Source organism: Peromyscus leucopus, chromosome 15 (assembly GCF_004664715.2).
Source record: "Peromyscus leucopus breed LL Stock chromosome 15, UCI_PerLeu_2.1, whole genome shotgun sequence".
Lineage (NCBI taxonomy): Eukaryota > Metazoa > Chordata > Mammalia > Rodentia > Cricetidae > Peromyscus > Peromyscus leucopus.
The window spans coordinates 5689758-5703368 of NC_051076.1; the positions used below are offsets into that span (position 1 = coordinate 5689758).

The window sequence follows — 13611 nt, forward strand, 5'->3', positions numbered from 1 at the left end:
TTTTTTAGACTTCAAAGATTGTATTACATGCAAGGAATTATGGGTATGCAAATGAGAAGTCTGACTCACTGGTTTCCAGGTTTCACAAATACCTGGTTCACAGCAAATCACCGTAAGGGGGAGGAGCGGAGGGATGTCTGGACTTACCGGTTCAGTGCAGGCACTTGCTTGTATTTGTTGTATTTATGGGGATTTGGAGTATGATTTCTGTTTATTTTCTATAAATCTATTTATTTAGAAGTAATTATACACCTGCAGGAGGTTGCAACGATAACAAAGCTTACTGGGGATTTCATATCTCTATAGAGAACTCTGCAAACGGAGGCACCCAGTCAGATCCACAGGCCTCATGCAGATTTCCTAATGTTCTTTGTGAGTGCGTGTACAGTATTATCATATGATCACGTGATCACGCGGTCACGTGCAGATCGTGAAACCGCAGCACCCTAGGTAAAGAAGCTCTAAGACCGTGTCTAACCACTTAGCCCAGGCTGGCCTCAAGCGCATGGTAGTCTTCTTGCTTTAGCCTCCCAGGTGCTGGAATTACAGGCATGTGCCACCATGCCAAATTCTCTGACTATCAGGGCTGGAGTGAGAGGCTGTGGTCCTCAAAGGACTGGAGATGTTTATTTTCTCCATGTTATAGGGACACACACTGTCTCTGATATTTGGAGAGCTGGTATTATGACGTGTGCAAATCAATACCATCAGGAGAGGCGTGAGTTTGTGTAATATGGTCTGTAGTCATTCTACTGTGTTACTTTTTTTTGGGGGGGGGCAGGATCTCATGTAGCCCAGGCTGGCCTCAAGTTAGCAATGTAGTTGAGGAAGTCCTTGAACTTGAGATCCTCTTGTATCCCCTAGAGCAGTGGTTCTCAACCTTCCTAATGCTGTGACGCTTTAATACAGTTCCTCATGCTGTAGTGACCCCCAGCCATAAAATTATTTTCATTGCAACTTCATAACTGTAATTTTGTTACTGCTATGAATTGTAATGTAAATATCAGATATATGCCCTCCCCAAAGGGATTGTAACCCACAGGTTGAGAACTGCTGCCCCAGACAGTGGTATCACAAGCGTCACCAGCACAGCTGTCTTAAATTACATATGTTGGGTCGTGATTCCCAGCGTTTACATCAGCCTTGTTCGTGACTTAAAATTCTCTCCAAAAATGCTTTGGAGAAAACATGGTCAGTGGGAAGAAGTTGTGTGTGTATGTATGTGTGTGTGTGTGTGTGTGTGTGTGTGTGTGTGTGTGTGTGTGTGTGATCCTGAGCTCATGCTGGAATTTAGAATTTCTTTTTAGACATTTGATTCTGCTGTGGTTTGGCTATGGCAGGAGGATGTTGAAAGCTTGGTTCTTAGTGTATCAGTGTTAAAAGTGACAGAACATTTGAGAGTGGCCTGGAGAGAGAGAAGGCTCAGTGGTTAAGAGCACTGGCTGCTCTTGCAGAGGACTCGGGATTGATTCCCAGAACTCAAATGGTGGCTCACAATCATTTGCTGCTTCAGTTCCAGGGTATCCAACACCCTCTCCTGGCCTCCTCAGGTTTATAGACATATATCATATTTTAAAAAAGGAAAGGATTGGGGGCTTTTCAGGAGTGAACTCAAGCCAGTAAGTGGCACTCTTCCATGGTCTCTGCTTCTAGCTCCTGCCTTGAGTTCCTGCCATGGTTTCTCTGGAGAACAGAATATAACCTGAGATGAAGTGAACCCTTATCCGCCGCTCTGTTGGTTTGGTCATGGTGTTCATCACAGCAGCAGAGAAACTAGGGAGTGTCCTCAGAAGGTCTGGCATCTGTCCCTCTGGCCTCTAGCTTTGTTCTGTGATCTCCCTAGTCACACTTGTTCCTGCCATTCTACCACGAGGTTCTTAGGATAGCCGGTGCCAGGACCTTGAACCTCAAAGCTAGGAGTGAAATAAACCTCTTTTCTTTATAAAGCACTCAGCCTTAGAGAGATTGTTACGGTAACTAATACAGACCTCCTCTGGATTAGCTTCAGGAACAAAGGGAAGGCTCTGGAGCATAAAAAGTGGGGAGCAAGTCTCCCCATGTCAGGCTAAGTACATGTGGCTGGTATTACCAGAGTGTGGGAGCTTGGTGGGTGGAGATCTGTAGCCGGGGGTGTTGGGGGCTTAGGTCGGCAGTTGGGGTGAAGATATCAGAGGAAGTGACTTCCATCAGTTAGGCCCTTCAGATGTAATTACTTCTCCTGTGCATTTGCTCGTGTGCACATGTGTGCTCATGCCTGAGTGTCTTCCTCATGTGTGCTCATGCCTGAGTGTCTTCCTCAGTCACAGCCCGCCCTGTGTTTTGAGACAGGTTGCTTAGCCAGTGAGCCCAGGGGTCTCCTGTCTGTACCTCCCAGTGTGGGGGTCACACTCAAGCCACCACACCTGTGTTTGTTTTCTACGTGGGTTCCGGGGCCAAACTCAGGTAGACATGCTTGCACAGCAAACCCTTTACCCCCGGAGCCGGGGGGTCCCTCTTGTGAGGACTCTCATCTTCCTTGGCTGTGACCCCTGAACCACGGGGCCAGGCTGAGGCGGTGAGGGTGTTCGGCACGACGCTGCCTGAGTTGGCTTTCTTGGTTCTGCCCCTCCTTGCCAGCCTCCTCTTCACCCGTGTGGTGGCACAGGTGGCTCAGCAGAGACTTCGCGTCCTAGAGAAGAAGGTTCAGATCAGGAGCGGCTGTCATTCAGCAGGGGGTGGCTGTTGGTTCTGGAAACGGTGAGCCCTAAAGTGACTTAGTTTGAGTCATTTTAGAAATGGCAAAGCAGCTGTCGAAAGAAATGTCTTCCAGTAACTGCTGGGTGAAGGGTGAGCCCGAGTTCACCCAGAAAGCACCTCTTCTGTGCAGACTTCCTGTGGGACTCTCCTCCCTTTGTGGTCTTGTCTGCAGATTTATAGGCAGTCGGGGTGGGTTTACTTCTTCTGCCAGCTTCCGGCTTGGGAACCTGTGCTGTGATCACACTAACGAAAGGCTTGGGAAGCTGCACACTTCAGGTGATGGACCCTGTGGTGTTCAGTAAAGGGCCTCTGCCACTCTTCCTCCAGAAGAGTCTCACAGACCTCCTTATGTTCCTCCACTTTCAGAGTCATAGTGGTTGACAGACAGGTGAGCAGCAAGGCATTCTGGGAAGTGTAGTTTTCCACCTTCTCACCTAAGTCATGGAGTTGTGCTACAGAGGGCTGAAGTGGTTTTGGAATCATGTGCAGGTAAAATATCCATCAACAAAAATCACATCTGCCATGACGTCTTTACAAAACAATTTACATGTGTGCATGTGTATGTGTACACACACATTCTATGCGCAGAGGTCAGAGAACAACTCACGGGAGTTGATTCTCTCCTTCTGTCATATGAGTCCCTGGGGATTCATTCAGGTCACCAGGCCGGCCAAGCATCTTTACTCACTGAGCCATCTCACTGGCCCTGTTGTCTTTTTGAGACAGGGGCTCCTGTGGCCCAGACTTGCCTGGAGCTCAGCATGTCGCTGAGGATGACCTTTGAACTTCTGGATCTTAACTTTCACTTCTCAAGTGCTACCTTGGCATTCCATGGATGCCCAGTTCTGAAAATATTTCCTTACAGCACTTGGGAGCTCTCATAGGTTAATGACATAGAACCCCTGAACTTCGGGGAAACAGCCTGACCTCATCGCTAACGCCCCCTTGCCGCACCTTGTGTTGTATAGGTTTCTCCCCAGGCTGAAATTTGGAAAAGTTGTGATTTATCAGAGAGACTGGGCCATGGTTTTTTTCATATTTAATTTTTTATTTTAGTTTTTGAGAATTTCGTATAATGAGCACTATATTTACTATATTTGTTTACGCCCTCCACCCCTCCTTCTCTCCTTCCCTCCGACTCCTCTCATGCCCCCCCTTCCTCTCAACTTCATGACCTCTTCTTCAATAGTGTGCATGCCTCCGTGTGTGTGTGTGTGTGTGTGTGTGTGTGTGTGTGTGTAGTGTTGCTTGTATTTATACGTTTTTAGGACTGACCACTTGGGATTGGCTGACTTATCCCTGGAAGACAATTCTACCTCCCTTAGCAGCCATCTCTTCACGCATGGGTGGGGCCTGGGGGGATGTCCCCCATCCACAGTGGGATGTCAGCTGGTGCAGCTTCCTGTCCTATGCAGAAGATGCTATCTTGTAGCCTGTCCTGGCGGTCTGGCTCCTGCCCTGGGAGTGCTGGGATTACCAATGCTTATCACCATGTCTGGCTTTTCACAAGGGTCCGGGGGATCAACTCAGGTCATCATGCTTGTGTAGAGAGCACTTTTATCCACCACGGTCTTACGGGCCCCGAGTGTGGTTTTTTTAGTAAATAGAACGAAGTGAAGCATGATAGTTAACACAGGACAGGAAGTGCACGGGACTCACAGTTATGAGCATGCATATCGGTCACTTTCCTTGTTGCTTTGACTAAATATCTAAGAAAGGCTGCCTAGGGAAGGAAGATTATTTCGTACATTTGAGGTCACAGTTCCAGTTCGTCATGGCAGGGAGGGTTTGGTGACAGCAATGTGAGGTGACAGGTCACATTATATCTGTAGTAGGAAGAAGGGAGATGAATGCTGGTGCCCAGCTCACTTTCTCCTCATTCTCCCTTTTTAGTTCAGCCTGAGAGCCCAATCAAGTGGAGCAATCCCATTCATTTTTAGGGTGGTTCTTTCTTCCTTGGTTCAGTCTTTCTGGAGAAGCCTCACAGGCAGAGGCAGAGGAGTGTCTCCCAGATGATTCCAATTCCAGTCAAGTTGACAATGAGGATTGGTCATCCCCGCAGATGACATATCTGAATACTGTGTGCTAGCACAAGTCTAAACTTTTGGTGTGTGTGTGTGTGTGTGTGTGTGTGTGTGTGTGTGTGTGTGTGTGTGTGTGGTCTTATTTGTGAACTCAGTCCTGGGAAGCAAATTGTCACAGTTAGATTTCTGCTGCTGTGATAAAATACTAACCTAAAGCAACTTGGGGAGGAAAGGGTTATGCTCCACCACTGAGCGAAGTCAGGACAGGAACCTGGGGGCAGGAGGTGATGCACAGGCCATGGAGAGGAGCTGCTTGCTGGCTTGCTCCTCATGGCTTGCTCAGCCTGCTTTCTTAGAGAACCCAGGACCTCCAGCCCAGGGATGGTACCACCCACAATGGACTGGGTCCTCCCCATCAATTACTAATTAAGAAAATGCTCTACAGTCTTGTCTTCAGCTTGATCTTATGGAGACATTTTCTCTGTTGAGGTTCCCTCCTCTCCAGTGACTTTAGCTTTGTCAAGTTGACAAAACCCTGACCAGCACACAAATGCTTTGTTTTAATAAACGGCATGAAATTGCTTCCTACATTTCAGGTGTGATTAAATTTTTCTCCTGTAAATTTCCACTCAAGTGGGGTACTGAATCCTCCTGTAGAGATAAGGAGGATGTTCACCCTTAGCAGGCTAGGGAAGGCCCCCTCCCCCACCCACATAAGCTGGGTAAGTTTTGACCATCATGTGGTACTGAGATGCTTACTGGCCATGCTGTATGTTGTGGACAGCCAATCTCTCTGTGCTCAGCTTCACGGTTGTGGCCATTGATGGAGCTCCTTAGGTTGAATTTCCTCATGTCCTCTCACCTGCCCCTGTGGCTGCCTCACAGACATGGAGCCAGGTACCAGAGTGTTCTGCTTACAGGAGCTGCTCCAGGGGAAGGGGCAGACACATACCATAGTTATTCTTTTATTGCAAGTTGATATGAAATTAGTTCATTTCTTTCCAGTTATCATGTTGACTGTAAGTAAAGAGTTAGTACACCTACCCTATGCCAGTGTACTATGTCTAATTAGTGAGAAAGTGTCTTGGCATCAGTAGTGGGATGAATGAAAATGGCCCCCATAAACTCATATTTTTGAATACTTGCTCTCCAATTGGTGGAACTGTTTGGGAAGGATTAAGAGGCGTGGTATTGTTGGAGGGAAGTGTGTCATTGGGGGCAGGCTTTGAGGTTTCAAAAGCCCATGCCGTTCCCTGTTAGCTCTCTCTCCCCGTGCTATGGATCAAGATGTGAACTCTCAGGCACCACTCCAGCACCATGCTGTCTGCCTGCTGCTGTTCTCTGTTACTTCATGGTCATGGACACTAACCCTCTGAAACTGTAAGCCACAAATAAAAGCCTCATCTATAAGTTTCCTCAATCATGGTGTTTTAACACAGCAACAGAGAGGTAACTACCACAGCATCGGAGCTCATTCTTTATTGTCATGTGACTTTGGATACATGAGTTAAGATCCATTAGTCTGTTTTACCTTTTACAAAATGGGCTAACAAAATAGAGTTCCATCCTGGAGGACCAGTGTCCATGAAGACCTGGAGAATTGTGGAGAGGTCAGGCTGGGGGGGACAGTTCAAGGTGGGTGGCAAGGTTGGGGTTCTAAGTGGGCAAATGCCATCTGACAGAATCTGGACTCCCAATGGACTTCTCTCCAGTCACATGCATATTACAGTTCCTCTGGTAATGCCTTCTCTCCAGTCACACACATATTACGGTCCCTCCAGTAATGCCTTGTCTCCAGGTCACACACATGTTACAGTCCCTCTGGAAATGCCTTGTCTCCAGGTCACACACATGTTACAGTCCCTCTGGAAATGCCTTGTCTCCAGGTCACACACATGTTACAGTCCCTCTGGAAATGCCTTGTCTCCAGGTCTCACAAATGTTACAGTCCCTCTGGAAATGCCTTGTCTCCAGGTCACACACATGTTACAGTCCCTCTGGAAATGCCTTGTCTCCAGGTCACACACATGTTACAGTCCCTCTGGAAATGCCTTGTCTCCAGGTCACACACATGTTACAGTCCCTCTGGAAATGCCTTGTCTCCAGGTCACACACATGTTACAGTCCCTCTGGAAATGCCTTGTCTCCAGGTCTCACAAATGTTACAGTCCCTCTGGAAATGCCTTGTCTCCAGGTCACACACATGTTACAGTCCCTCTGGAAATGCCTTGTCTCCAGGTCACACACATGTTACAGTCTCTGAAATGCCTTGTCTCCAGGTCTCACAATGTTACAGTCCCTCTGGAAATGCCTTGTCTCCAGGTCACACACATGTTACAGTCCCTCTGGAAATGCCTTGTCTCCAGGTCACACACATGTTACAGTCCCTCTGGAAATGCCTTGTCTCCAGGTCACACACATGTTACAGTCCCTCTGGAAATGCCTTGTCTCCAGGTCTCACAAATGTTACAGTCCCTCTGGAAATGCCTTGTCTCCAGGTCACACACATGTTACAGTCCCTCTGGAAATGCCTTGTCTCCAGGTCACACACATGTTACAGTCCCTCTGGAAATGCCTTGTCTCCAGGTCACACACATGTTACAGTCCCTCTGGAAATGCCTTGTCTCCAGGTCACACACATGTACCGTCCCTCTGGTAATGTTACCTCTTGTTCTTCCCTCCTAGGACCCGACTGACTTTGAGTGGAACTTCTGGCTGGAATGGGGGAAACGGAGCCTGGTGTGGCTCTTCCTTGGCCATTTGGCTGTGTCTCAGTTGGCCATACTGCTCGCAAAGAAGGTACGAGTCCATGTGTCATTTGGGTTTGGTGAAGAGGCCTGAGCTACGAATCAGGAGATGGGGAAGCCTGGGAACAGTATTAGTCCAAGTGACTCTTCAGTTGAAGGTGTCTTCCCATCTCTCCCTGCATTGACTTCCTCCAGATTATTTCCTAAAATGATCCCATACAAAGGTTTCAGAGTGAACTGACTCAGCTGGCATTCACTCCCTGGTGGAATGATCTAGTGAAGACTTGTGCTTGGGAGAATATGTGTGGCCTCACAGGTCAGAAGGGAGTGGAAGATATTATTGATAGGAAGTGGAGGCAAATGGGATAGCTCAGCAGTTAAGAGCACTGGCTGCTTTCCTAGAGGATGTGGGTTCTGTTCCCACACCCACAGGGTGGTTCACAACTGTAGTGGCCAGTTTTATGTCAACTTGACACAAACTGGAGTCATCTGAGAGGAGGGAGACTCAATTGAGAAAAATGCCTCATAAGATCCAGCTGTAAGGTATTTTCTTAATTAGTGATTGATGGGGAAGGCCTAGCCATTGTGGGTGGTGCCATCCTTGGGCAGGTGGTCCTGGGTTCTCTAAGAAAGCAGGAGGAGCAAGCCATGGGAAGCAAGCCAGTAAGCAGAAGCCTCCATGGCCTCTGCATCAGCTCTTGCCTCCAGGTTCCTGCCCTGGTTGAGTTCCTGTCCTGACTTCCTTCAGTGGTGAACAGTGATGTGGAAGTGTAAGCCAAATAAGCACTTTCCTCCCCAAGTTGCCCTGGTCATGGTGTTTCCTCACAGCAATAGAAAACTTGACTAAGACAATGATGGTCTGTAACTCCAGTTCCAGAGGATCCATTGCCTTTATCTGGCTTCACATGTGGTGCACATATAAACACATAGGCCAAAATCTATACATGTAGAATAACAAATCTTTTTAAAAAGTAGCAACAGAGCTGGGTGTGTGTGTGTGTGTGCTGTCAGTGACATACCTACTGTGTAAGCACAATGATCTGAGTTTGACCCCAGAACCCACATAAAGAGCAGCTGGGCATGGGGGTGCCTGAAACACCAGCTCTGAGGGGCTGGAGCCAGGCAGATCCCAGGAACTTAGGCAGCCAGCCAGGCCGACATAGCAAGCTCCAGGCCAACGAGAGACCCTGTCTTAAAAAACAAGGTGATGGTTCCTGAGGGAAGAATGATTCCTGACCTCTGCTCGTGCGCGCGCATGTATGCACGCGCACAAGCACACGCATGCGCACACCAGATGACTTTATTATTGAGCAGTGTAGTGTCATTTTATGCTGGATCCTGTGGTGGTTTGTGTAGTGGGTAGCCATTCCAGCTTTATATACTTTATATATGTTCCACTTCTGTTTAGGATATTCGGTATATTGATATATATTTAAGATTATTGTCATATTGCATATTGCACTATATATTCCTACCTCTGTTATAAATATCTTGTGTCACAATTTTGAAGTCATCGTTCTTCACCATACATTTGCTTATAGACTATTTACCTTGTTTACGTGAAGCCTTAGTCTTTAGGTTATTTTGGTAGATAAGATTTATAGATTTATAGTCACCTATGCCTGCCATCTCTATAGTTATATTAGTTAGGTTATCCAGATTTACAGATACATAGGTCAGATGGACAGGTAATCTTCAAACACTTCATAGACCTAGAGAATATGGCATTTAAATAACTTAGAATTCTGTTGACGTGAGACACAATTGCTCCTGGCTGCACCAATTGATCCTGAGAGAATGTTGGGCTTCTAAGACATTTCCATTTGGAAGTTTGTCTTTTTGGCACAATATGGCCTACTGGGCAAAGAACTGCCCTTGCCTTGACGGCTGACAGTATGAATGCAATGCTCTCCTTTCTGGACAAGCAGGACACAAGGAAAGCGACCACTGTACTCTGCCAAGACAGGGTAAGATGGTCTTTCAGAATTCCTGCTTCTGAAAATGGTCTGTCAGATACTCTAGGCCTGTAGCCAATTTGAATGCACCAACAATGCTGACAAACATTAGGTGACTGTCCAGGCTGCCAGCTGTCTTGGTCTACTCTTGCAAGATTCCCGAAAGTTGCTTGCATCCATCTACCATTTCTCAGGTAGCATTATGTTCCTTCTCAGGTCTTTGATGGGATTGAAGACTAGCAGTTATAGTTAGAACTTAGTATATATAATATCTTAGATAGGACATATTGAGTATTAGATTCAGGTTCTTTAGGATAGGACACCTTTGAATGATCTTTATAACATGCCATTTACCTATGCTCTATACTTCTCTGGATTTTAGTATGTGTTTCTTGCTTGATATTGTTTGCATTGGTTGTAGTTACATCTTATTAGGTCATTATCCCTCATTATTCCTGGACAATATTTGATAACCATTCCTTTGTATATAGTCTTGTATTAGTTTAGAACCTTCTTATTTAGACAAAAAGGGGGAGATGTAGTGGGTAGCCATTCCAGCTTGGTTCTGGAAGTTCCAACCCCCATTGAGACTCTGGCAACTGTCACGCCTATGAGGCGGGGCCAGGGAAGGCGCCTGGAGACCCGAGAGCTGGATGGGCCAGCGCTCTCTCTGTGCGTTCTCTCTGTGCCTGGACGCTGAATGGTGGAGGTGGATTGTGCAGAGCTCCAGAGAACACCGCTGGACTGCGGTACACCTTCCCCAGACCCTGAGACCTACCTATTACTTAATTTGTGAGTTACGCCATTAAATAAATATCCTTTTAACCACGTGGAGTGGCCAAAATAATTTCTCCAATAGGTTTGTTCCTGAGTCAGCCTATGACAAGTCTTCAAAGCAGATATTTGGAAAGAGGTTTCACAAGAGGCTGGATTGTGGCAGCTTCTCAGGGCTAGCTAGCTACCAGGGAGCCCAGGAGACTTCCAGGAGGGCTCACTCTGTCACTTAGGACTGCCTGGCTTTTGCCCAGAACTTGCTGATAGAGGCTTTCTGCTACCAGTCCCTAATGTGAAGAATGAGCCTGTGTTTAGAAATCTGCAAGAGAGACCCAGACTCAACCAGACTGGCCTGGACCAACCCAAGAGGCAAGCTCCATTCCTTGAGACACTCAAGGAGGTGATGGGACTGAGGGCCAAAAGGCCTTCTAGCACTGAGCCCGAGGAACAGGCTGGTCCCTGGTTGGTTAGAGGTGTGTGCTGAACATCTTCTCTGGAAAGTTGGTGCTTTCTGATTCTGTCTCAAAGATGGAAGCCTGGGCAGCATGCGCTGTCTAATGGTTCTGACGACTTCTGTACCTCAGTGGTCACTTGTCTTCTGCAGTGGCAAAGCTAAGGTGTTAGATTCTGTCAGACTTGGATATGTTCAAGTTTCATAGAACTTTAGAATGGATCAAGTGGTATATAATATAGTGGGATTCTGTTGTTCCCAAGGTGATGATGAGCGCATCTTTCTTCTTTCTAACTAGTGAAAGTGCCTCAGCTTTCACTAGTTAGTGTTTATTTATTATTAATAAATTATTATAAATTCTTCAAATTTATGTTTACTTTTTCAATTTTTGATATTTTTAGGAGTTTCTCATTAATTTTTGTTTTGCTTTTCTTTTTTCGGGGGCTGGAGAGATGGCTCATCAGTGAAGAGCACTAGCTGCTCTTCCAGAGGATCTGGGTTCAATTCCTAGCAACCACATAGCAGCTCACAACTGTCTGTAACTCCAGTCTCAGGGGACCCGACACCCTCTTCTGGCCTCCTCCAGGTACAAATGTTGTGCACAGTCATAACATGCAGGCACAACACTCATTCATGTAAATAAATAAATTAATTACCCCCAACTCAGTTAAATTACAATATTTTATGTCTATGTGTTTTGCCTGCATGTGTGTATGTGCACCAAGTGTGTGCCTGGTGCGGGTGGATCCAGAAGAGGGCGTGGTATCCCCTGGAGCTGTAGTTACAGGTGGTTGTGAGCTGCACTGTGGGTGCTGGGAACTGGACCTAGATCCTCTGCAAGAGCAGCCAGTGCTCTTAACCACTGAGCCATCTTTCCATCTCCACAGTTTAACATTCTGTTTCTAACATAAAGCTTCTCTACCCATAAGTAAATGACTTACTATCCCTAAACTTGGGGGAAAGTCAAACCTCATTAATAACTTAACAAATTCATCTTTGTTTTTGTTTTGTTTTGTTTGAGATGGGATTTCTCCGTGTAGTCCTGGCTGTCCTGGAAATCATTCTGTAGACCAGGCTGATCTTGAACTCACAGAAATCTGCCTGCCTCTGCCTCCCAATTGCTGGGATGAAAGGCGTGTGCTACCACCACCCAGCTTAGCAAATGCATCTTAAAAACAGCCACAAGTTATCAAGTCATACTTTACAATTTTGCAAAAATAAGCAAGAATTCCCTGAAGAGACCAAGCATTGACTGCCCAAGCACCTCTGGAAGGAGGACATGGGTCCTCTGCAGTGTATTATGGTAAACCATTGGCATTCACCAACAGATAGCAGTGTGAATACTGATGTGCTCTCTGGAGATGGAGAGCTAGATGTAACCCGGTGTCCACCATGGTGACACAGATGAGCTGTAGAGAACCATTTCATGAAATAGAGCAGATTATACTGCTATGATCAGCGTTGGTGCATCTGTGGCTAGCTGCTGTGATCAGCTTTGGTGCATCTGTAGCTAGCTGCTGTGATCAGCTTTGGTGCATCTGTGGCTAGCTGCTGTGATCAGTGTTGGTACATCTGTGGCTAGCTGCTGTGATCAGTGTTGGTACATCTGTGGCTAGCTGCTGTGATCAGCGTTGGTACATCTGTGGCTAGCTGCTGTGAACAGCGTTGGTGCATCTGTGGCTAGCTGCTGTGATCAGTGTTGGTACATCTGTGGCTAGCTGCTGTGAACAGCGTTGGTGCATCTGTGGCTAGCTGCTATGATCAGCGTTGGTGCATCTGTGGCTAGCTGCTGTGATCAGCTTTGGTGCATCTGTGGCTAGCTGCTGTGATCAGCACTGGTGCATCTGTGGCTCGTGATGGTGAACTAGTGAGCCATGTTGTAGAGAAATACATCAGCTATGATTCTATGCATAGGAGACTCGGAAGCGTGGGCACTGACAGGTGCATTCTGGGTACAGTGTGAAATGAGACAGCCACTGTGGTCTGGATGTAGCTGACTGTGAACCCAAGGGTCCCTGTGTCAGGCCGTTAGTCCCCAGTGTGGGACTCAGTTTACTTGAAGCTCTTACTTCGGGCTTCTCTTCTGAGGCAGTGTTGCTGTGGACCTTTGGGGTCCACTGGATGATCGCTTCCAGGAACCCTTAAATATGTCAAAATCTACAGATGCCTGAGTGTCTGATGTAAATTTAAAAAATTATCTCTCTCTTTCTCTGTGTGTGTGTGTGTGTGTGTATGTGTGTATGTGTGTGTGTGTGTGTGTGTGTGTGTGTGTGTACGTGTGTATGTGTTTGAGTGTTTGTGCATGACCCATGGTACATGTGGAGGTTAGAGGACACTTGCTGTGGTCAGTTCTCTCTTTCCATGATGTGGGACCAGGAGGTCAAACCTGTGTTGTCAGGCACGGTATCCGACACCTTTATGGACTTAGTGCTCTCACTGGCCCCCAAGGCCCTGATATAAAATGGCGTGACATTTGCTGATAACCAGCACACATCCTCTCAACATCTTGCTTGTAATTTCTAATACAATACAGAAGTTGAATAGCTGTGATACAGTGGTATATGGGGGGTAACAACAAGGAAAATGTGTGTGCTTTATTTTTAATATTAATATCATCCTAGCCAAGGCTGGTCGAATGCATGGTGTACAACTCGTGCTTGGAGTGGTTCAGAGTGTGTGCAACCATCAAGTCTGTCAGCGTAAGTCACTCTGGCCTCTGAGCACGGTCTTCAGATCTGCAGTGGAGGTGGCACTGGCTCCTGGGGAGTGACCGCTAAGCAGTGTTTTCTGTCGTGTCTGCAGGTGGGCAGAGCCAAGGACCTGGTGGCGGCTGCTCTTGTCCTCTGGTATTTGCTCCTAGGAGTTTCTATGTGGTATTCAAGAAAGAAGTGGGGCAGGCTGGCAGAGCTGTGGTTGTGCCTAGG

General features: G+C 46.9%; 1 protein-coding gene across 1 annotated transcript in view; it reads left to right on the forward strand.

The window, feature by feature from the left end:
* Positions 1-13611, forward strand: part of Hhat (hedgehog acyltransferase) — a 268490-nt gene that overhangs the window by 26701 nt on the left and 228178 nt on the right. Inside the window, exon 4 of the mRNA XM_028882840.2 lies at positions 7446-7559. Coding sequence (XP_028738673.1) covers positions 7446-7559 — 114 coding nt within the window. The remainder of the gene's footprint in view (positions 1-7445; positions 7560-13611) is intronic.